Source organism: Malus domestica, chromosome 03 (assembly GCF_042453785.1).
Source record: "Malus domestica chromosome 03, GDT2T_hap1".
NCBI lineage: Eukaryota > Viridiplantae > Streptophyta > Magnoliopsida > Rosales > Rosaceae > Malus > Malus domestica.
This window is the reverse complement of record NC_091663.1, coordinates 33260001-33284088: the sequence shown is the minus strand read 5'-3', so window position 1 is coordinate 33284088 and position 24088 is coordinate 33260001. Positions and strand designations below refer to the sequence as shown.

At 37.5% G+C, this 24088-nt stretch overlaps 3 protein-coding genes and 4 long non-coding RNA genes across 8 annotated transcripts in view; 3 read left to right on the top strand and 4 right to left on the bottom strand.

Annotated features, from left to right (window-relative positions):
* Nucleotides 1–550: 550 nt before the first annotated feature.
* On the top strand, nucleotides 551–1948 carry LOC114824230 (uncharacterized). The gene has a single exon (XM_070819751.1). The coding sequence runs from the start codon at nucleotides 551–553 to the stop codon at nucleotides 1946–1948; it is 1398 nt and encodes a 465-aa protein (XP_070675852.1).
* Nucleotides 1949–2342: 394 nt separating this feature from the next.
* On the top strand, nucleotides 2343–2839 carry LOC139194831 (uncharacterized). The gene is made up of 2 exons (XM_070819750.1): nucleotides 2343–2719; nucleotides 2776–2839. Exons 1-2 carry the CDS (start codon nucleotides 2343–2345, stop codon nucleotides 2837–2839), a joined length of 441 nt encoding a protein of 146 aa, XP_070675851.1.
* A 3103-nt stretch (nucleotides 2840–5942) lies between these two features.
* On the top strand, nucleotides 5943–8372 carry LOC103432095 (uncharacterized). Of its 2 annotated transcripts, none has more exons than XR_011579501.1 (7): nucleotides 5943–6177; nucleotides 6627–6699; nucleotides 6816–6951; nucleotides 7250–7335; nucleotides 7808–7892; nucleotides 7981–8054; nucleotides 8135–8372. It is a non-coding gene; the product is annotated as an uncharacterized lncRNA (long non-coding RNA). The 2 variants fall into 2 exon arrangements; XR_011579502.1 differs by having other exon boundaries at nucleotides 7793–7892.
* Nucleotides 8373–9033: 661 nt separating this feature from the next.
* LOC139194288 (uncharacterized) lies at nucleotides 9034–11151 on the bottom strand. Its single transcript, XR_011579050.1, has 3 exons — nucleotides 10721–11151; nucleotides 9879–9938; nucleotides 9034–9127 (listed from the first exon to the last, which is right to left on the bottom strand). It is a non-coding gene; the product is annotated as an uncharacterized lncRNA (long non-coding RNA).
* Nucleotides 11152–12972: 1821 nt separating this feature from the next.
* Nucleotides 12973–14498, bottom strand: LOC139194287 (uncharacterized). The gene is made up of 2 exons (XR_011579049.1): nucleotides 14219–14498; nucleotides 12973–14113 (listed from the first exon to the last, which is right to left on the bottom strand). It is a non-coding gene; the product is annotated as an uncharacterized lncRNA (long non-coding RNA).
* A 158-nt stretch (nucleotides 14499–14656) lies between these two features.
* Nucleotides 14657–16957, bottom strand: LOC139194286 (uncharacterized). Its single transcript, XR_011579048.1, has 3 exons — nucleotides 16908–16957; nucleotides 16629–16729; nucleotides 14657–16228 (listed from the first exon to the last, which is right to left on the bottom strand). It is a non-coding gene; the product is annotated as an uncharacterized lncRNA (long non-coding RNA).
* Nucleotides 16958–20362: 3405 nt separating this feature from the next.
* LOC103429354 (probable LRR receptor-like serine/threonine-protein kinase At1g53440) overlaps nucleotides 20363–24088 on the bottom strand; it is a 14050-nt gene continuing 10324 nt past the window's right edge. The window contains exons 9-17 of the mRNA XM_029100293.2: nucleotides 23655–24013; nucleotides 23152–23350; nucleotides 22881–23060; nucleotides 22400–22518; nucleotides 22077–22287; nucleotides 21729–21969; nucleotides 21469–21619; nucleotides 20892–21322; nucleotides 20363–20791 (exon numbers count right to left, since the gene is read on the bottom strand). Coding sequence (XP_028956126.2) covers nucleotides 20930–21322; nucleotides 21469–21619; nucleotides 21729–21969; nucleotides 22077–22287; nucleotides 22400–22518; nucleotides 22881–23060; nucleotides 23152–23350; nucleotides 23655–24013 — 1853 coding nt within the window. The 3' untranslated portion in view covers nucleotides 20363–20791; nucleotides 20892–20929. The remainder of the gene's footprint in view (nucleotides 20792–20891; nucleotides 21323–21468; nucleotides 21620–21728; nucleotides 21970–22076; nucleotides 22288–22399; nucleotides 22519–22880; nucleotides 23061–23151; nucleotides 23351–23654; nucleotides 24014–24088) is intronic.

The window sequence follows — 24088 nt, the reverse complement described above, 5'->3', positions numbered from 1 at the left end:
ACCCCCAAATCCCAGTAACAGTTTTCAGCGCCCTCCTCCCTCCGTTCCGTTCCGTTGTCTCATATTTTTCCTTCAAGCCAAGCCACCTGCCACTGCCAGCCTCTAGCAGCCAATTGTTGGTTGGTTTTCCACTTCTCTCTCAATCTTAGGTAAATTTTTTAACTTTCTAATTTGTGTTATCCCTAACCCTAATTGATTAATTAATATGAAATTTTAGTTAATTAATATAGAATCATAGAGTAATACACTAATTAATTTTTTATTTTTGATTTTTACATATAAATATGAATCCTATGAATGATTATTGATCAATGAAAATTATGAAATTATTGTCTAGAGTAAAAATTGAATTCTTGATTATTGATTAATTGATTATTGATATTAATTTATGAATTGAATTTTTGTGTATTAAATAATTTATATGAATATTGGTATTGATTAATTGAATTGTTGGTTTAATTAGTTAGTACTCATATTGACTATAATATAGTTTACTCTAAGATTAAGAGTCTAAAACTTTTTTCTTTTCTTTTCTATATACAATTACATAATGGAACGATATTATAAGAAACAGTGCTTAAATCCTCCTTCAAATATTCTGGCTAGTCCTTCGAATATTCCGAGTAGTCCTCCTTCGAATATTCCAAATATTCCTTCTTCTAGTATTCCGGATAGTTCCCAACAAAATGAGGTCACTGAGTTAGATGAAATACTGGCTAACCTTCCTGCAGACCTTGGACATAGACGTCGAATGCTTGATTATCCACCTAATTATTGTGAAGCAATTCGTCGACACTATCTCCAAAATAATCCTTGTCAGCCTAAAGACCACATCATGCCCAGAAAAGTTAGCAACAATCGATGTTTTGTCACTCCTTGGTTTGATAATTTTAAGTGGTTGGAGTATAGTATAGTAAAAGATGCCGCATTTTGCCGTTATTGCTATCTATTCAAGTGTGATTTTAATAAAGAGGGAAATGTCGGAAGTGATGTCTTCATTGAGATTGGGTTTACAAATTGGAGGAAAGGACTCGAAAATTTTCGAGATCATGAGGGAGGTGTTGGAAGTCTTCATAATAAAGCTTTACAACAAGCTAGAGATTTGATGACGCAAAAGCAACATATTGAAACATTTGTGATTAAGCAAATCGATGAAGCTCGCATTAATTATCACACTTTATTGTGTGGCGCACTTGATTGCACAAGATGGTTGTTGCAACAAGGTTTGCCTTTTCGTGGCCATGACGAATCGTTCAAATCAAGCAATAGGGGTAATTATTTGGAGATTATGCAATTTCTTGCCGATTATAATGATAAAGTTAGGAAGGTTGTGTTTGAGAATGCTCCCAAGAATCTCAAGTATACTTCTTCCGATATTCAAAAAGATCTTGTCCGTGCTTGTGCCATTGAAACTATTGGTGCAATTACTAAAGATATGGAAGGTACATTTTTTTCTCTTTTGGTTGATGGATCACGTGATTCTTCAACTAAAGAGCAAATGGCGGTGGTATTGCGTTATGTGAACAAGGAAGGAGAAGTAATTGCAATGTTTTTGGGTGTGCAACATGTCTCCTCTACAACTAGTAGCTCACTTGAAGAGGCCATTGAGAGATTATTTGCTTCAACAAATTTGAGTATGTCCAAGTTACGGGGACAAGGCTATGATGGAGCTAGTAATATGAAAGGAGAACTAAATGGCCTTAAAGCAAAGATTTTGAACAAGTATCCTCAAGCATTTTATGTTCATTATTTTGCACACCAACTTCAACTAGCTCTTATAGCCGTTGCAAAGGGAATTGAGGGTGTCGCCATTTTCTTCAACAATGCTAGTATTTTGGTCAATACTATTGGATCATCGTGTAAGCGTCGTGACGCATTTAGAGAGAAACAACTAGAACAAATTAAGAAAGCTCTTGATATTGGTGATCTTCAAAGGGTAGAGGGTTAAATCAAGAGATTAGTCTCATGCGTCCTTGTGATACACGTGGAACTCACATTATGGTACTATAGTTAGTATTATTATCATGTTTGAAGCTGTGGTGGAGGTGCTTGAATGGATTAAGGATGATACCAACCAAGACAATTTTGGTGAAGTAAGTAAGTTATTCCATGACATACAAACTTTTGATTTTGTGTTTCACCCTTTTTTTATGAGACTCATATTGGGAATTACAAATGAGTTATCACAAGCATTACAAAAGAAAGATCAAGATATTGTGAATGCGATGGCGTTAGTGGAAGTATGCAAGCAAAGACTACAATCCTTGAAAGATGATGACTTTGGGGACTTGCTTGATGATGTACAAAAGTTTTGTCAATAGCATGATATTGTCGTTCCTAACATGAAGGATTTGCGTTTTGTACCCGGAAAATCAAGGCGTAAAGCTCCAAGACTCACAAACTTTCATTACTATCGTGTGGACCTCTATTTTCAAGTCCTTGATACGCAATTAAAGGAATTGAATGATCACTTCAATGAGGTAAACACCGAATTGCTTCTTTGTATGGCATGTTTGAGTCCGGTGAATAATTTGGCATCTTTTGACAAAGCAAAACTTGTTCGTCTAGCCCAACTTTATCCTCAAGATTTTGATTGTATGGACCTCATGAATCTTCCAATTCAACTTGACAATTACATTCACGATATGAAGATGCATAGTGAGTTTTCATCATTGAGAGGAATTGGTGATCTTGCAAAGGAGTTGGAGAAGACCGGGAGGTATGCAAGCTATATGTTAGTGTATAAGTTTCTTACATTGACTTTGGTATTACCAGTTGCAACCGCTTTGGTAGAGAGAGATTTTTCTGCTATGAAAATTGTGAAAACACCATTGCGTAACAAAATGGGAGATCAATGGTTGAGTGATAGCATGCTTGTTTACATTGAGAGAGATGTATTTGTTTTTATTGATAATGAGTCTATTATGCGGCGTTTTCATGATATGAAACCTCGTTGGCAACAATTGTAATTTGTTTGTATTGATAAATTATGGAAGATATTACTATATAAAGGATTTGGTTGTTGCTAATCTTTTGAACCTTGCACTCTTTTAACTTCGCCCCTTCCCCCGTCAATTCCTAGCTTCGCCACTAGCCGGAATGAGAGAAAGAGAGGAAAATAAGGATCATTCTAAATGCGCAACTTGGTTCCGGAGCCTACTAACCATTGTGCCCCTCGGTTGCTGCGCCAAATGAAAGAACAATTTGGTTTAAGCTCCACATTCAGAATATAGAATATGTGGGGTAGTATTTTGCCTTTAGGATTTTCGCCAACAAAAAGTTTGGATCAGTGATTAGGCGCAAAACTTGCTTTGCTGGGAGTGCCAAAATGAACGCATAAAAGTTGCGAAACGAGATTTATCAATGCTCCAAACATTTCGGCTAAAACACACCCCACTTTTCAAAAGGTTGACTTTCTGTCCCGAGTCCCGCTCATAAGCTGATAAGATATTAGAAATTTGGTAGCACTCCGCATTAGAAGCCTCGCAAAAATGAAGCTATCATCTGCAAATAGAAGGTGGTTCACCTTTGAAGCCCCACTACCGATTGAAATTCCACGGATAAGACCCGCCTATTCCCTAGAAGCAATAGTGGTCGGGAGGCCTTCAATGCTTAATAGGAATAAATAAGGTGACAGTGGGTCACCATGTCGAAGTTCCCAAAAGGTTAAGATATAACCTTTGGGAGAACATGTTGGAAAATATTAGTATTTATTTTTATTTTAGTATTTAGGTTTTGCTTGTTAGTTAGTATATGAGTCTAGCCCATCCGAATTAGGGTTTCTAGGTTATAGTTTAGCATGAATTAATAAGTTATTCACAATGTAGCTTGTTAGGGTTTTTGTAACCGTTTCGGCATTCTCTTTGGTTTAATAATATTTCTATTAGTTTATAGTTTTGTTTGTTCCGCACTCTGATATTCAACTGAACCATTGACCAAAAAAGAAAAGGATACCGTGGAAACCAAAGTCATCACCAGATTGATCCAAACGATAGGGAAGCCCAATTTAGTCCGTACCCCTCTTAAGCACGGCCAATTTAGTCCGTACCCCTCTTAAGCACGGCCATTCGATACGATCATAAACTGTACTTATATTTGAGCGAAAGCAATATGTTTGTAATCCTGTATTGCTATATATATGTGCACCATGCTATTAGCCAACCACTAAATGCCGAAAGCTTGATATTTTTTTTTTTAACAAATAATATTATCTACACTAAAAATGGTGGGTTTGACCTCACAATTTGGGTTAGCAATAAAGTGGTTCAAATTCATCTTTGGCGAGATTCGAACCTAAGACCTCTCACTTACAAGTGAAAAGGAATATCACTAGACCGTAGCACTAAGTAGCACCGAAAGCCTAGATTAGTTTACCCCATATTTTATGTGCACCAAAAAAGAAAAGATAAAGAATGATTCGAGCTCTCCTCCAACAGAAGGCTAATATTTCTTATTATTGTTTGTATAGTTGTTTTTCTTCCAACTAGCCATTGCAGCAGGCTGCAGTCTTATTCCAATGGATGCTATTCTGATCGAACAAATATGCAACCAAACACCATATCCCGATGTTTGCGTCTCTAACTTCAATCAGACCCTCGAGTCGCAAAAGCAGATGTCAAGGGCTTGGGCCTCATAATGGTTGATGCAGTTGATGCTAAGGCAAGCGAAACTGGTACCAAAATCGGGGACCTGCTCGATCAAGACTAGAGTGCATAATTATCTACTCCGATATTTTCCACATTTATTTTGAAATCCCGTTCCTGGATTTCACTGTTATAAAATACGTATTGATATTATTGAGATTTTATATTATTTTTGAGGAATTTATAGCAATTTATTTAAATTTAGATTTTAATTAAACTAGTTACGAAGAGTGAAGTTTGGAAATTGGTTATTTAAAATCCATAGACAGGGCGACACTAAATATTTTTAGATAAGTCCGATCTCACGAGCAAGTGGGGTGAAAACCGCCCGTGACACGAGATTTTAACGAAGGAGAAATTTATATACAAATTTACAAGTACTTTTGTAAATTTAGTTTAGCCCAAGATATTTTGGATGTTTGGCCACGCCCTTTCTTTTTCCTACGTTTCTCTCGAAGGAGGGGGAGAGAACTTTGGAGAACTCTTTCTTCCCTCTCTATCTCATTTTTGGTTGGGGGTTGCTTAGGGAAAGAAGTCGTGACTTTCCACCACCTCTCCCAAATTCATCTCACCGTCGATCACTATCACATCATGCTTTCCTCCATCTTCCAACCGCATCTCCCTATGGTATAGATCGACTCTACACCCCAGCTTAAATCTAGTTGTATAAGTGGAGACGCAAGACAACTAGAACTGAAGGAGGGAGAGAGGGTGACAGAGAAGACAAGGATGAGAAAAGGAAGAAGGTGGGTCTGAATCATGAAATAAACATGGTTTTGTATGTTGTTATCCAATGGGTGGAAAGCCTTGGTAATTATTCTCTGATTCTCTTAATTCCTTATATGGTCATTTATTTGGATGCTACTATGGGAAATTAGTCTTCTATGCAGTTGATGTATGTGCCAATACCTAAACCCTAGTTGATATAATACCTGAAAGTGATATTTTGTATTAGGGGTGGGCAAACGGGCCATGGGCCCGCGGGTAGGGGCGGGTAGGGGCGGGTATTGGCGGGTACGGGGCGGGTCCTGTTTTTTAATAGGGGAAACGGGGCGGGGCGGGCCGGTGCAATGGCATTTTAGGGTCGGGCCGGTTCCAAATGTATAGAAAAACGGGGCCCCGGACCGGCCCGTTTGTAATTGAAATGGACAGCCCAGATTGAAAATAAACATACCTTCCTATCATGACCGTTGATTTTTACCCTAGTATCTCTAAATCTGATTGAGTCTCTCTCTTGACCCGAGTCCTCGACCTCTCCGTCTCTGACCTCGTCCCCTCTCCTCGCCCCTCCATTCCATAGTTCCACGGTCCACCACCCACCTCCTTGCCCACCTCCGACATCACCGCCGTCGTGAGTCTGAGCCCTGACGACCGAGCTGATCTTCTTCTCGATTATTCTCCTCGACGACATCTCACCCTAGACCTAGAGAACCCAGGAACCCGCACCACCCATCTTCTCGATTCTCTTTCTCTCCTTCCCGACGACATCACCGCCCTTGCGATCACTAACACTCCACCGCCATTGCCAGTTCAGGTGAATTCTTTAACTTCTTTTTTTTTTAAATTTTTTTATAGGTTCTTTAACCTCTGATGTTTGTAACTTTTTAGTTGAACTTTGATCTATTGGGATGTATCATGTATGTAATCTATGCTCAATCTATTGGGATGTTCATGTTTGTTCTTGCTGATTTGGTGGATTTTCTGAATTTTTAGCTTGTTTATTAGGTGTTTTCAAAGTATATAAACTTATTCTTATTTTTATGATAATCCTAACTCCTAACCCTCGTTCATTTTGACCTTCTTTTCCTTGTGGACTAATTGTAGAAGTTGAACTGTTCTTCTTTATTTAATCTGTTATTCAAGAGATCATGTAAATTGTGCATAATGTTTTTCTTGGCTGCCTGTACAAATAAGCGTACACATTCTTCATATTCATTTACTTTTGTGTACACTGTTTGGATGACATATCTATGCTTGTACCAGGATCTCAAGCGACACAAGGAATACCGGGATCTCAAGGGACACAAGGAGTTGATTCATTGTCAGTTAGAACCAGGTACTTCTCTTTCAATTGTTTCTTTTCTTTATTTACACAGGATTTAGTTAGTCACTGTATTTATATATGGCTCATTATATTTATTTTTCTTATTATTCTCCCCGTTTGGTATGCAGGGCTGTGGCTCAATTTTTGAAAAGGGAATGTTCTATCTCCTCAACTTCAGAAGACGTCACTGGAGATCTCAGCTTGGACAAAATTTTAGAAGGAAAAACTAGAAAGCTATGTGCCCGAATGTTCTACGAAACATTGGTAATCTTTTGAACCATATCAGTTGGGTTCTCTTGTTTGAATGCAAGTTTTTTTTGGAAGTCCTCCAAGAGTCCAAGTATTTGATGTGGCATGGATCTTATGGTACATCACAGATTTTAAGAGCAACTTATTTCTATGTTAAATTGGTTTGTTATCTGTTTTCTTATAATCTGTGAACAAGTAAAAAATATGCTCCTTTTTTTTCCCGGGTCAAGGAAACTTATACTGCCTGTAGAAGTACTAATTGAGCACGTATTGGTATATAACTACTAATATGATTGTTCATTGTCACTTTCAGGTTCTTGATGGTCTTCTATCTGACTATGAAGCAGCAAGTCATGGTCCAGCAAAATGGCAGAAACTGACCATGTTCTTACAGAAAAGGTTTGCCAATTGTCTTTATTTCCTTCTTTTTAATTAATGTATGAGTGCATATTAACGGATTGGACAAAATCCAAATTCACAGTTTTGAAGGGCCAATACTTGACCTCGTGTGTATGTTCTGTGTGTGTGTATGTTCTGTGTGTGTGTATGTTCTGTGTGTGTGTGTATGTTCTCTGTGCGTGTGTGTGTGTGTATGTGTGTATGTTGTGTGTGTATGTGTGTATGTGTGTATATGTGTTCTGTGTGTGTATGTGTGTATGTTCTGTGTGTGTGTATGTTCTCTGTGTGTGTGTATGTTCTCTGTGCGTGTGTGTGTGTATGTGTGTATGTGTGTATGTTCTGTGTGTGTGTGTATGTTCTCTCTGTGTGTGTATGTGTGTTTTGTTTTACTTATATGTGCAGTTTTTATATATGTGCAGTTTTGATTTATACATGTGCAGTTTTGATTTATGTGCAGTTTGGTTTTATGTAGATCGAGCATACATTCTTTGAGGAGCAAGACTGAGCTAACTATTCTGGGATTAGTTGGTTGATTTCTCAATTCCTTAAACGAGAAGGTAATTTCAAATTCATGTCCTCAAGTTCCTTGTTATACTTATATGTGCAGTTTTTATATATGTGCAGTTTTGATTTATACATGTGCAGTTTTGATTTATACATGTGTTCCTGAAATTGAAGCTCCTCAAACAACTCGAACGAACAAAGGAAAATGAATTGCGGTAATATTTTAAACTCAAATGAATAAACTTTAAATTTCAATGAGGATAATATGATGTTTATATTCTATTTTTGCTTACAGATTCAATGAGGAATTGAGGATTGTTGTTGGAATTTGGGCGTTGGATGATGTGGTTTTAATTTGAAATTTATTGCGGATGTCATGTTTATGTTGTTTTGGATTATTTGATTTTTGGAATTTGGATGTCTTGGACTTTCGGATATTGTGTATGTGGATTTCATTTTTAGATGTTGGAGGACGATGTAATGTTGTTATTTTGGATGTATTGTTAAAATTTAATTTATGAACTTGGATATTAGACTTTGTATTTAGATTAGATGTGAATAATGGTGAATTTGTGCAAAATCTGCATAAATGCAGTGTCATTGTGATTGTGCAGTTGCAAATTGCAAACTGTGCAGCTTTCAAACTGTGCAGTGCAGTAAAAAAAAAAAAAAAAAAAAAGGGTACCCGTGGACCCGGCCCGAACCGGCCCGTTTTAACCGGGCCGGGTAATGTCCGGTTCCTATACAAGAAAATCCAATCCCCGCCCCGTCCCGGCCCGTTTCGGGTAATGTCAGGTTCCTACAAACTTAGGTTCGGCCCGGCCCGTGCCCAGCCCTATTTTGTATGACATCAATTATTGGGTGGAGTCAATTACCTGTCATATATTAGCCTTGTTTTTCAAAACTAGTATTATGCAATTGCTTGTTTTTATTTGTCATCTATACAAAACTTGAATGGACTGCTTCGGTATAAAAGTTGAAATCTGACACGCCCCGACCTCGATATTCTCCGAATATCAAGATAGGCACGTGCTGGCCGACACCTGAGGTGACGAAAGCCATTTATTGAAATATAAGAGAAATGATTAGGAGAAACACGCACGATTAAACATCTAAATCCAAAGGGAGTTACAAACAAAGTTTAGGGAAATATCTAGAGTGCGCAAAACACGTTCGCAGTCAAGATCACAAAAGGAAAGATCATTACAAATATTACACAAGTGGAAGATAGACTGCTACTGGTAGGGGAATGCCTCGTATGATGCCTCGTAGTCCTCGTTCCTAAGACCTGAATGGGGGCGCAAAACAAGGGTGAGTGAACCAAATTTATATATATACATAGTACGAAAACAGTTATGAACATACTAACCCCCATAGTTTAATAATGAAAACTACTAAATAATAAGTGATAGGTTTTTCAAAACCTCTAGCATGCCATAAAAACAATTCATATATCTCTCTGCAAATCAATCTCAGAAAATCATATCAGAAATCGTATCAGAAAGCATAACACAAGTTGTGCTGCTAGTGAGTACACTGAATAATAATACTCCCGGCCCAATGCCTGCACCTCAGTCTCTGTGCCCGTAGCCAGAGATATCTCCCTCCACGCCCAATGCCTGTCTCCGTGTCCCTCAGCCTTTCGCTAGGGATTATTTCTCCCAGCCTCAATGTCAACACCAGATCCTCGCCCCAGGCGGCATAGTGTTCACTAGGTACGCACAAAACATAATTCATCTCTAAAATACAACTTCGTAGCATAAATTCATCGATCCTCTATACTACGAAGAGGTGTTCGAAAGTCAATTGAAACACATTCTTAGCATCCTATCGTCATCGATCAGATAGTCTACCAGAATGAGGGTTCTATAGAAAATACAATATAATGAAAATAGTTCAAAATATATATATTATCAATCATAATTAAATCATCATGCTTCCTGTAAAGTATTCCTCAAATCAATCAATCTGCAAGGAATGCTATTAAATTATGCAATTCTATCAATAAAACATGCAATTTTTTAAGGTGATCCACTCACAGTACTCAACCGCCAAAAGCTGGGCCACTAGCGAAGATGGAAACGTCACAATAATTGCCCCTAAGTACAAGAACGTACAGTTAATCAAACTATCCAACAATAGAATTTCAAGTAATGGAAATGGATCTTGGGTTTGGATAGGTTAGGATCAAGAGGTGGTTTGGGCTTGAGCCCAACCCATACTCACCCACACTCACACACATGCAAAGCATGCACTGCACACACACACACTTGCATATATATATATAAACACACACAGCATGCATTAGCATGCGCTGCACCCACACATGCATATATATATATATATATATATATATATATATATATATAAACACATACACACGCAGCATGCATAAGCATGCGCTGCACACACACATGCATATATATATATATATAAACACACACACATTCATATACTTACACACCAGCACACACACACACACTCCCACGCGTGCACACATACATTCACACCAACACACACACTTGCATATATATATATATATATATACACACATATAGAAACACACACACATGCACAGTCTGCATATGCATGCACTGCACACACACATGCACACGGTACACACACACACACACCTGCACCGTACAACACACACCCATAATCACATACACACACGCACAGTATACACGGCATGCACAGCATGCTCACACACACACACGGACACACATACACACCTGCACACACACACACCTACGAACTCGTCGGAGATCGTCGTCGGAACTAGATTATTAGCATAGGGAAAAACTGAGATCGAAACCCTTGAGTTTTGTCATAAAACCAACATGCATAACCCAGAAATTTGAAGAAGGAACACAATCCTCACCTGGGTTCGAGTTTTAGAGCTTTGAAGCTCTCGGCTTCAATGGCAGAAAAACCCACGGTGCTCTGATGGCGCATGCAAGGGTATCGTTGAGTTCGTTAAGTCTCAAGGATTCTAAATATATGGTTTTGGGGTTTGATTTGTGAAGGAAGTGAGGTGAAAGTTAGAGAGAAGCTCTCGGAGCTTAGAGAGTGTGAGAGTTTTTGAGAGTTAGAGAGAGAGAGAAGAAACAGAAAAAGAGAGAGGTTCTGAGATGTGTTTCGGGAAGAGAGGGGAGAAGGGAGAGATCTGAGAGCTGCCACATGGCAGTTTAAGAACAATAGCATTTCCAGATCAAGGGTTAGGATTGAAAGAGAATAAGGGACTAAATTGATAGATAACAAATATGTTCTAGGGGAAAAATAGAAATAGGATGAAAATATGGGGGTGGGGTTTAACAAAATGACTATTGGTTCAAATTATTTGATACCCATTTATAGTTCCTTTTGGATCAAAGTGATAATCTGTTCATGACATACACTTGATTAAATGGTTTGAGAAAGATGTAGCAGAGGTAGTTTCCTCCGAGATTGAGAGGATCGGCTTTAGGGTATGGCACTGTGCTAAAGTATAATTAACCAAAAGCATTCCATTAGAAGTACAGATGGTCTCTCTCTCTATATATATAAATATATATAACATATGAAATGAAATCTTCGGATATGATTGCACAAGGTAGTCAATGCTCTTTCTAATGTTTCCTTTTCCATTACATTTGTACCATTATTTATTAAGTTATCCAGCATCTTGGGTTAGTCATTTAGTTTTCAAGATGGATGTTTAAAAAGCAGCTATGTGGTGGCACATTCGGTGAAGTGTACAAAAAGATGAGTGCTTCATAGATCCATGCTAAATTATGATTAAGTATGGATTAATTTGATTTTAGTTTTTGAATTTATGTTGTTGGTTGTTTGGTGATTTGCTGTAGTTTAGAGGGAAATGTAACACGTGATGATGGTGGGTTTGTTGGCTTAGTGAACTATGAATGGCTTGATTCCTATTAAGGGCACATAGGCAGTCTAACGAGGAGGTTAGATGTAGCCATAAAGTATACAAAAATTTCTATGTGATTTGAATCTTGAATTAGGCTTTGTACATATCCCGGAGGCGGGATATGTCAGAGATACGAGTATTTGTTATCGTCACGTATCGATCCTGAACATATGTTGGGATCTGGGCGTGACATTTATATTCCACAAACTGTTGAAGCTTTCCCTAAAGGTGACTAAAAGTCAGCAGAGTTGGGCATGACCAATGTCATCACAAACGCAGATTCATATGAAAGCCAGCGGCAGTCCTTTCAAAGATAAAAGCAAAGTTGTCCATGATCCAGCTTATGTGGCTGCAGCAATTCCAAGGTATTACACTCTTGATGTTTTCTTATGTTGTTATAATAAAGTGTGAATTTGATATAATAATCATAAATGCATATCTTGTTACCTCATTCCAATTTGATCGATAATGGTGTCAATATTTAAACAATTCATCATTTCAATAATTGAAATTTAAAATCACCCTACAATTCATAAACTGTAAACATAGACTAATGTATATTGTAGCTTTAAAGTAAAATCTAGATATAACTAGTAGTTTTAGTCTGTGTGTTGCTGCAAGAATGTCTAATAGATTATACAAAAATAGACAAAAATAGAATTTCTTTTTTTTTTTAATATGCACTTAACATTCACACGCCATGCACAAAATATGACAAAAATAGGATTTTCCTAAAACGTTAAAAGACCAAATTCCTCTCCCTTATAAATGGGTTATTTCGTCCAACCCAATCACCATTTTCATTTTCTCCGAAAATCTCTCTCGCAAACCCCCAACTCGAAGAACTCTAGCCCCCAAACAGCGCGACAACTTTCCTCTCCAATTTCTAACTGAAGCCAACTTTCCAATCCTTTCTATAAGTTTTGCGGCCAAGGCGAGTTTGTTATCTATTTTTTCAAACAGTTGCAATGGAAAAAAAAAAAAGATGTTTTGAATTGAATTTTCATTATTTGAAGATGCATAGTGAGTTTTCATCATTGAGAGGAATTTGTGATCTTGCAAAGGAGTTGGTGAAGACCGGAAGGTGTGCAAGCTACATATTAGTGTATAAGCTTCTTACGTTGGCTTTGGTGTTACCGGTTGCAACCGCTTCTGTGAAGAGAGCTTTTTCTACTATAAAGAATGTGAAAAAACCATTGCGTAACAAAATGGGAGATCAATGGTTGAGTGATAGCATGCTTGTTTACATAGAGAGAGATGTATTTGCTTTTATTGATAATGAGCCTATTATGCGACGTTTTCATGATATGAAACCTCGTCGGCAATAATTGTAATTTGTTTATATTGATAAATTATGGAAGATATTACTCTATAAAATGATTTGGTTGTTGCTATTCTTTTGAACCTTGCACTCTTTTAACTTCGCCCCTCCCCCCGTCAATTCCTGGCTTCGCCACTGGAAGTAGTATCTTCTGCTGCCTTATCTAACCCCCAAGTAGAAACGGTAGGCTTTCCAGTTGGAGTTTTCCTCCAAGATGGTGTATCATTTTCACTTGCCTTATCTGTTCCCCTAGCAGAATCGGTATTTTCTCTAGTTTTTGGCATCTTCTCTAGCAAACTTGTCCTTCGTGCAGGAGTGCTATCTTCTGCTGCCTTATCTTTCCCCGAAGTGGATCCGGTAGTTTCTTTAGCTAAAGTTTTCCCCCAAGATGATGTATAATTTCACTCTCCTTGTCCCTCGAGTAGATGTGGCATCTTCTCTGGCAGTGTTAATCCCCCATGTAGGAGTGGTATCTTCTGATGCCTTGCCTATCCCCCATGTAGATGCAGCAGGTTCTGTAGCTGGAGTGTTATACCACGATGATGTGTCATTTTCACTTGCCTCATGTGCCTCCCCTCTCGGCCCATCCGCAGAAGCGGTATACTCGAGTTTCAAGCAGATGTGGCATCTTCTCTAGCAATATTTGTTCCCCATGCAGGAAAAGTATATCTTCTGCTGCCTTATCTATCCCCCAAGTACATGCGGCAGCTTCTCTAGCTGGATTTCCCCCCAAGATGATGTGCCATCTTCTCTTGTAGTATTTGTCCCCCACACAGAAGAATCCTTTTCCCAACTTGATTTTCCAGAAAGAACTTGATTTGTCCTCAAATTCAATTATATCTTCAAAGACAGGCCTATCTAAACCAGAGTCAGAGTTCTGGCGACAAGCATGATTATGCTATTTCATCTTGCTAATTCATCTACCACCATAAGATCATCAACTTCTTCCACCAGTGCTCCCGTAGTTGCTTCTTCTCCATTTGTTGTGCTCACCATATGCAGAAAGTTGAGAACATCGAGCCCAACCTCTTGATTCAATCCTCCTGAAAAAAAAAATATTTAAATTAAATGGCACGGAATTCCAGCAGCAGATTAAACTACTCCATACAACCGAGAAAAGCCACAAGTATGTTAAAAATCAAATTTACCTCTCGTGTGTCCCACAGGATATCAAACCTGGATCCACTACCAACAGCAACATGTTTACCTCATGAACAGCATGCCCACTACCAACAGCAACATTTTACCTCATGAACAGGATGCAACTATGCTTGACAAAGAATCCATGTCCACGTGGCACTTTTCAGCTGCTCTCTTAAAGCACCGTACATGCCATTCACAGAATTAGGCAAACGAATTCAATTACTCACAAAAAGTGTTGCTTCTGTAAATGCTACTTAAATATTCAATGCTCCTTCAGAACACCTTTTGCCACTGCGTAATCAATCCAAAAATGTATTCTTAATAGTAGGATAAGTATCTCATATCACCCAGAGTTGGTATAATATGATCCAATTTTTCTTCAAAATTAAAAAAGTTAAATTACATAAGATGCACAAAAAAGAAGGTGGCATGCTGGAGGAACCACAAACACAGCACGCAATTACAGAATAATTCAAAATTCAAAAGGAGGTTCACACTTAATGAAGATCATTCAAATGAAGGGCTGATCCATAATTAGGGGTTAAATAATATAGTATAGAAGATAAATCGTTGTATAATAAAGTATACACACGAATATACACACTTACTGATGTGATCAAGCATGCCCCACTAGAAAATAAATAAATAAATAAATACGGAAGCAAAGAATTAATTGTAATGAAGAACAACAGAAGTCTAGCAAGTCAAACACTCCAAAGGGAGAGAAGCTTATTACTCACAGAAGCTACTGGACAATAAAGGTGATAATTTCCTAGCAATGCAGCTGCAAAATATGATCCACCAAACACTATATTATCCCGATACGAACTTGTTAACGAACAATAAAAAGGGCGAGTTGGTATCAAACAGCATATTTTGACACAAGGAACTATTTAATTGGTATTGTATGAGTTAAATTTCAGATTTTTTTCCTGTGTACTTCTTGATTGGTATTGGTCCTATTGGATGAATATTTCATTCTTTCTAGAATCAGGAGTTTTTTCCTATATTTTCTTACACATGGATGCAGTGCAATTTTCACTTGACAGAAGATGTATTGACTATTGAGTAATGAACTTGGCTTGGAGACAACTAAGTCCATGTCTAAAATTATGAGTTTCAAGCTGTACCAAAACATAAAATGACTAACAAAGTTTTGAGTTGGTGTCAATGCATAAAGCTTGGAATAAATTATTTAGATTATCTTGCCTAATGCTAAATGACACCAATAAAACAAGATACACAGCACGACTACAACCTATAATATAAACAATAACCACAAAAGCTAGCATGGCTTCTGAATCCTGATACGGATGATTCACACTACAAAGAAGGAAAACTGTGAACCTCTGATTTACCTGAACTGCTTGACGAAAAGCACAAGACACTCCCAATAGTTCTTGAATCTGTTTGTTGGCATACGGGATTGAACGCCAAGTGCCAATTAGGTGAAGCACAGGGAGGCAAGAATCGAGAATAATTCTCCATGCATCACCGCTTTGCTTGACAGCAGAATTCTCCAGAACAACATCCAAGGCCTATTCACCCTTTTGAGCTTTATTTGGGCTTCTAATCCAAGTAGTTGTATCTGGAGAAATCCAAAATTATACTTGCTAAGGAAATCCGATGGTCACCTGTCCATTTTTGAGACATTAAGACTTTACCAGTAGAAGAGTTAGAAGAGTTATAAAAATAGTTTCCAGCAGTTAACAACATGTCCGCCATCTAGTAAAAAAACAAATAGAAGCAGAACACACAAGTTGCACATAATCACTGACATTTCTGTTTCAGATGTGAGTTGGCAAAACAAATCAAAAGACCAATATTCACTGGAAAACAAGGAATCAAATAATAAATTAGTATTTCACTCTTTAGAAGATCACTCTAAAAGCTACCTTTTATTATTGTTTCTAAAAGCACAGGGCAAATCAAGTCAGCATAGTATTGCGAAGTGGTGTCCAACTCTTCAGTAGCTTGAAGGAAGAACATCAAGCGCGGGGATTCAGATCTTTTGTCTGCACAGGAATGATGAAAAGAGCAATGCTCAGTGCAAACAATGAAGCATTTATCAATAAGAAGTTTTACTGCAGAGACACAAGTAAACTTATTAGGAATGACAAACATTGTATATGATTATGACATTAGCAACGGCCACATGCAAATGATTCTTGAAATACGAATCTTCTTTTGACATGAAAATTTCAGTATCTCACGGGCTCTTAGATATACACACACACACACACAGAGACACACGTTTTATTGAAACAAGAATGATATGCCCATATTACTATGGTGGACTTTGTGCTGGTGGGGTTTCTCTTATCAAGCTATTGTGTTTTCAACTCCCTTTCCTTTCAGAACTTTTTCCTTCCTTTATCTTAGTGAAGCATAAGGATGCAAGTTTCTAGTTATTACCTCACTCAGAACAAGGACCCCTCTCTTTGCATCCTGGCATGCCACATACTCATAACTGACAAGATTCATTCCGTCCCTCAGGGATGTGACAAGTGCTACATCTGGACAAATTGAAAACAGAAAAAAAAAAAAAAAAACAGACAGGAGGAGATATAACTAGCTGAAAATTTATTCATACATTTTCTTAAATACTAGGTGAAAGGTTATGTCGAAAACTTATTTGCTCGAAAAAAAATTATGCTTCAAAGGGAACCAGAACCATAGTATGTAGAATAGTACCAGTTACAGCATATAGTGCACACAATGCATGAAGGTCTAGTGAACGATCCTGTAGACAATGAAAGGTTGTTTAGGAAGTATTACATCCAAATCAAATGTAATAGGTTTTGAAACTTGAAATAGATGAAAACCAACTACCGCTACTGATCATAATGGCCATTAAACTACTACACTCTTTCGAATAGTGCTAAGCAGGAGAGATAAAATTCCATGACAGAGGAACTATAACCAACTATTGAACCTTGTGCCATGAGTCTAGCATTTCAAATTCAAATTATGCCTGTGAATGTACTATCATCATACGGAAAGTTAATAAAGATGGACCAATGGCGTCATACATAAGCAGCACATCAACATCCTTCGTATTAAATTACACTAAGTACCAACTATGGCCTTTCAATATCATGGAATAGTTACTTAGAAAAATCAAGGGTATACCAGGTGACGCATTGGGAAAGCGGTCAAAGTTCCAAATCTGCCATTAATTCTCCCAACAATTTCATGAACCTGGCTTGTAAGTTTTTGCTCTGCGGAATGCAAGATATGTAGTTTATACCTCATAATCAAGATAAAACAAAGAAATGAAATGAATAAATAGATCCTAGCCTATCCTACACGCAACTAAGAGTACAAAAACCACTTGACAAAGCATCTTAAGGAGGGGGCATACACTCTGGAACATCTGTTCTTGTTGGCACCATTATCTTTTCAAATGATTCCTCACCATATCAAATCACACAATGCAGTTACCCTCGTTGTCACTGGATTGAAGCCAACGCGGAGCACCATTGAAGAAAGCTTATTTATATCTTACCAGTAATACCAACTGCAGGTCTAAAGTCCGCGGGAATAACAACAGCACTGATACTCTTCCAATAGCCACCGGCTAATGATCAAACCTCAATACCTCTCCCCTGAGTTATAATGTAGAATATCGCTTTGTGAAAAAAAAATATGCTAAGTTCAGCATACATGGTTTATAACAGCAAGACAGTTGAAGTTATTAGCCATCAATAGATAAATATTGAGGAATTCATATTGAAAGAATAATCTAAAATATATTGATTAAGAATTTGAGATGAAGGTTTTGTGCATAACTATAAATATATAGATTAGTGATTGAGCAATCCACATTTCGTTAATTTAACGAAATCTTACAAAGAAAGAGTTGCCTGCGCGAAAATCAAAGATACACCTTTCCATGACGAAAGAGGTCCCTCTAATTTATGTACAGATGTGGGAATCTAGTTGACATCCTAAACTTTACAATTAAGCTTGACAAGGAACTAAAGGCGTTAACAAGTCTCATGTGATGTATTGACATGGAGATATAGATAAGGTTCACAGTAGGTGTGTCCGCATCATTTTAACAGCACTGGATAGGCCAAGAGTTGGTCCATCAACCTTGCATCACAAGTTACACCACAAGTCCGTACTTTGCCACGTTGGGTTAGCGGAATAGATATGGAATAAAGCAGGAAATGTAGCAGAAACATACCTTTGGAAAATTAACTCTAATCAACAAGAATTGGTCTGGCTGAAAGGGATTGGTCTAGCAGAATGACTTGACAATGAGTTGCATCTGATAGAAAAGAGAAATAAGTAATTATTGCAATAAGATCACTGCTAAGTATAGGTCATAACGAAAGACAAAACATTAAACTCAAAATGTAATTCACATGCCTTCTAATTCCACCCGCAACCAATCTTGTATGCATACCAAAGCCTCTCAAATGTCAGGATTCAGTGAGCTTCGACATTCATCAAGCACTCTTACCACCAGCATGGAATGCTGATTCTGGCACAACATTTGACATAGGAGTTCCCAGAACGTCACGTGCCACATGGACAAAATAGGGTATCTTGGCGTGTGGACCTTCCACCAATTTAATTTCTTAAAATCACAACTGCGCAGAAAGACTGGTTCCTCTAGATACTTGTCCAAGTCTGATATCATGTTTTGGCTCTAAGAGGTCTAGTAGAAAAATTTATCAAATCCCTTCAATCGATCCCTACTATCAGTGCTAGTACTGGGTAAGCTGCTACCAGGCAAAGCTGGACCTTGAGCTACCATTGTTGAGCAAATTGAATAAGCATCAAAACGTTCTTTGAGGCCATCGGAAACTTCCTTAATCCTATCCAGAGCAGTACTACCGTATATTTGAGAGTAGTAATACTCCACCACCTACAATTTGAATTAGGGGTCCAAGATTGCTGCTACTGCCAAAGCCAAACTGCACTTGCTGGAGTACTTATTAAACTTAGCTTTCATCTTTAGTGCCATAGAACTAAGAAATTTGCCTAGGCTCTTGCACCATTCAATTAATTGGAAGTGGACATGACAAATCTAAGGAAAATATATGCTTGCAGTTGGACATTTATTGCCAGAAAAAACATTAGTGATTTCTCAGATAAACTGTAACAAACCTCGTACATTCCCATTCTGTGTCGGTTAAAGCTGATGTGTATGAAGGGTCATGCTCTTGCAGGAGAGAAAATTCACCCCTGTACTCTAAGGCTGTTTCAAGCATTAGACACTTTGAATTCCATCTAACTGGGAAATCAAGAACTAATCTCCTCTGACTCTCTCGTAAGTCAATCATTCATTCAATACAATATACAGAGCAAATGAAGACGTCAAAATACACAGAAAATATTACATCACTTTCTCTCTCTAAAATTCCTTTTCCCTTTTCCTTTTTTCTTCACTTCTCAACTATTACAATGTAGTTAAGACATAAGTATAAAAAATTTCAAATTGGAGTACTCAAGTTAGATAGGTAAAAGAGGTTTAGTTGCTCAAATTCCAAAGAGGTTTAGTATCTACCAATGTAATGAATGAGCTTTCAAGATCAGGTAATGTGACTGCAAACTACTAAATTAATTGAAAAACAGGAATCTGCAGAAAGCAAAAAAATAACCTTTACTGACGGAAAATTACCCAGAAACAGACGCTTTAGAGGTCACAAATTGTTTGAAAATCGTCACAAAAAATGCTTTAATGACCAAATATCTGGAAAGTTTCTGCAGCTTTTCTATGGTTATTTTTCACTTTTTGAGCTTCTAAACCCCTCAATTCTCAATCTAGGTCAATTCCATCCCCCAAACCTATTTAAAAACATTATATTCAACAATTTAAACATGTTCGCATCATCAAATTGTCTGGAAAAAAATCCAAAATTAGTCTAGGCAGTTAGATTGATTGACTGAAATATGAACTTAGCATGCATTTTTATTCTTTCTTTGGCCAACAATAAACCACCCCAAACACATATGCAATGACTAAATAAGCACCTGGAAATTTCCTGTAGGATTGCTCCAGGTAGTAGTTAGATAAATGTGTAATAATCAGGAGTTCATATTGTAAGAATCGAAACACTAAATTGATTGAGAACTTGGGATGAAGGTTTTGTACACACATAAAAATGTATAGATTATTGATTGAGCATCCAACATTTTGTCAAATTCAGCTTCTATTCAATCTAAACCATGAAGAACCACATCTTACAAGGGAAGAATAGAATGCTCAAAAATCAAAGATACACCTTTCAATGACAAAAGAGGTCCCTCTAATTTACGTACAGGCATGGGAACTAGTTGATATCCTAAATTAACAACTAAGCTTGACAAGGAACTACAAGTAATTAATGAGTCTTATGTGATGTATTGACATGGAGATATAGATAAGGTTCACTGCCCTGGCCAGCTTTAGGTGTGTCGACATCATTTAGACAGCACAGGATAGGCCAAAAGCTGATCCATCAACCTTGCAGCAAATGTAGCAGATTCATACCAATAGAAATTTAACTCTACTCAACAAGAATTGGTCTGGCTGAAGGAATTGGTGTAGAAGAATGGCTTGACAATGAATTGGCATCTGAATCCTGATAGAAAAGAGAAATGAGTAAATATTGCAATAAGATCACTGCTAAGTATGTGTTATAACGAAAGACAAACGTAAAACTCAAGCTGTAATTCACGTGCCTTTTAATTCCACCTGTAATTCACGTGCCTTTTAATCCCTAAAAACTGTGCCATTTTCTCCCTTTTCTATCGTCTTGGCGACCTGAACGAGGATTGTATGGATGGATATCATCAAGAGCTGCGAATGAATCATTCGATGGCCCTTCAACTGACCCGGCACCCCCTCTCAAACAAAACTGGAAAAGTTTCTTCAACGTTGGGTCCATGTTATCACTTGTCGAGGGATTGGGGTCCAAGACAAACTCTTCAACAGCAGCCTTACCTTCGAGCATATTCACAACTGCAGACATAGTGGGCCTAAGCTTCGAAGTGGAATTACAACAGTGGAGAGCTACATTGATTGTAGCCAACATCTCTTCATTGTTGAATTCGGAGCTCAACTTTGGATCCACTAAGTTCATCAAATTCCCTTCCGATTTGAGAACATGCGCCTAGAAACATGAAAAGAACAAAAGCAAAATAACTTATGTATCTTAAAAAATAACGTAAACTTTCAACAAAGAAGATATAAAAAAAGCCTTCTATAGTAGTAAACAACTTCAACAAAATCAAAATTAAAGGTCAATTAGAAAGTTACCCAATCAAGAATATAAAATCCTTCTGCATTTGTCTGTTGAGTTGAGTTCTTCTTCCCACTGATAATCTCCAGTACAACAATTCCAAAGCTGTAGACATCTGCTTTGTCTGTGAGATGACCCCGAAGTGCATATTCTGGTGCCATGTATCCACTGCAAAATCATGAAATCATGACATCAATTCAATGGTTAAAGACATATGCCGTAATATAACTATATTGGAAGGAGAAATATAAGAAGAGAAGTTAAAAAAGGGACTCACAAAGTTCCAGCAACACGGGTGCTTATATGTGTTTTATCATCCTCTTCAGCAAGTTTGGCCAACCCAAAGTCTGATATCTTCGGGTTAAGATGTCTATCAAGTAACACGTTTGTGGCCTTGATATCTCTATGGATAACCTTCAAGCTTGATTCCTCGTGAAGGTAAGCCAAACCTTTTGCTATGCCAACACATATATTATGCCTCGTTGGCCAATCCAACTTCAAATGACTTTCTTCTGCCCCTTCAATTTGTCAAGTTAATCAAAATTAGTTATCATTTTGTGCATACAATCTTTAATACCATGTGCATGGACCAGAGGAAATGTAGGCGTAAAAAAGTGATACTTACCAAACAAAGCATGGGAAACGCTATTGTTTTCCATGTACTCGTAGACAAGGTATAGTTGATTTCCATTAATACAACATCCGTATAGGTTTACAAGGTGAGGATGTTGCAAAGCAGAAATCATGCCTATTTCATTCACAAATTCCCGATTTCCTTGCTTTGACTTGGAAGAAAGCTGCTTAACAGCAATCAGGGTTCCATCTACAAGAATGCCCTGTATTTAACTAAGATAATTAATACAAATCTCTTCACGCGAGAAATTAATCATAATTAGGATGGCAATTATGAATCAAATTAGAAAATAAATTATTTGTTTCAAAGATTACCTTATAAACAGTACCAAAACCACCTTCACCAATCTTATTGGCTTGGTCAAAGTTGGTTGTGGCATCTTTGAGTTGCGTGAAAGTAAACTTGTGAGTTTGTAGTTCCACACCTTTCAAATCTGCGTGAAAAGTAAAACTCATAAGAAATTGTTGTGTCTAAGACAAATTTAAGAACAATTTCATTGTTTGATCTTAAATCCCACTATTGTTTGAAGGCCTAGACCTTAACAATCCCACTATTGTTTGAAGGCCTAGACCTTAACAACTACTTGGAACTATAGGCATGCATACTTTGCATCGTGAGTTTAAAAAATATAATGTACTCTAAGAGCATCAAGCTGTCGAAAAGTTCAATATCTAGACAATTATTATCTCGGAGTGTGCACTTAAATATACATGAGAAGTCACAAAATAGGATAAATGTTTTTAGAAATGGAACAATGAAAACCAAAAGGTAATATAGCGGAGAAACAGAAAATACCATCCTCCAATGTTTTTTGTCGTCGTAGGAGGCCTTTCTTCCAAAGAATAACGAGCACTAGTAATACGATGGCGATGAAAACGACTGCTATTGCGCATCCAATTCCTACCATTGTGCCTATAGGCACATGACTCCTAACACGCTCTACGTAGCTTAAATTTTTTTTTGGAGGTTCAAAGTCTGCCAAAATAAAGCATAATTTTATTAGAATAAATGGAAATCTAATAGATGAGAGTACTTGTAAATATTCTACAACATACGTAAAACTTACTTGGCGTCACACTAATGGCTGATATAAGAGGCCCGTAGACACCTCTATAAGGAATGGCAGTCGTCCCTTTTCCTGCCCAATATAGGTGGATCTCCAGTGTGCTACCAATAACGGTGACATTGTCAAACTCTCTGACAATGCCCTTACCAACACCTCTTGCTTCTTCCATAATGTTGAAGTCTTTCAAAACCAAGTTCCCCTGCACATGATCACAATTTCAATATGTCATTAATATACTTCTGCATTTCTTTTAGAACTTCGTATAAAATAACACCCACATAAAGCAGCTAAACGGCATATGACCTTCCAAACAAGTGTCGTGGTCTAGTAAATGCCAAAAGAAATATCATGAACAGTTTTAAGAGCATAAAGTGTGATCTATAATGGAATGCGCCAAGCAAACTAAATGTTGCCCATTGAACTTTCTGTAGTGTTTGAAAAAAAATAGTTAAATAAACTAGCAAAGAATCACAAATAATAAATGAAAGTTTATTTGTACTCACTTGAATTGAGATGTCAAATAAGCGTTTTCCGAGACTGCTAAATGTTTGGTCATCCGTGAACATGATCTCAGAAAAGTAGAGCCGCACTTTGTAGTTGCCTTTGAGCATGCAAAGGCCATAGTACTTAAGTGAAAGAGGGGCAATGCGCGCTGTTTGATATAAATCCGGCCCGGTAATGCTCAAAGATGTTGCAATGTAATTTGCACCAGGGTTGCTCATGTCCACGCCGGTACTGCTGTAGCCCCACTCTTGAGCCGACGAAACAAAGTCTGATGGTCCAAAAGAGCTCAAGTCCTCTTCATATGTATGACCATCAAACTTCGTCTTCCTCCCTCCACAATTGATAAATATAGAATGGTCTGCATTTGCAACAAGAATAGTATTAGAATTTTATACTTCACAATTCATATGTATGACACCTATAACAACCATAA

Coding starts and splice junctions, on each gene's coding strand:
- LOC114824230 (XM_070819751.1), top strand. CDS start 551: ATGGAACGATATTATAAGAAACAGTGCTTAAATCCTCCTTCAAATATT.
- LOC139194831 (XM_070819750.1), top strand. CDS start 2,343: ATGAAGGATTTGCGTTTTGTACCCGGAAAATCAAGGCGTAAAGCTCCA. Junction 2,720..2,775: donor GAGTTGGAGAAGACCGGGAG/GTATGCAAGCTA, acceptor TGGTATTACCAG/TTGCAACCGCTTTGGTAGAG.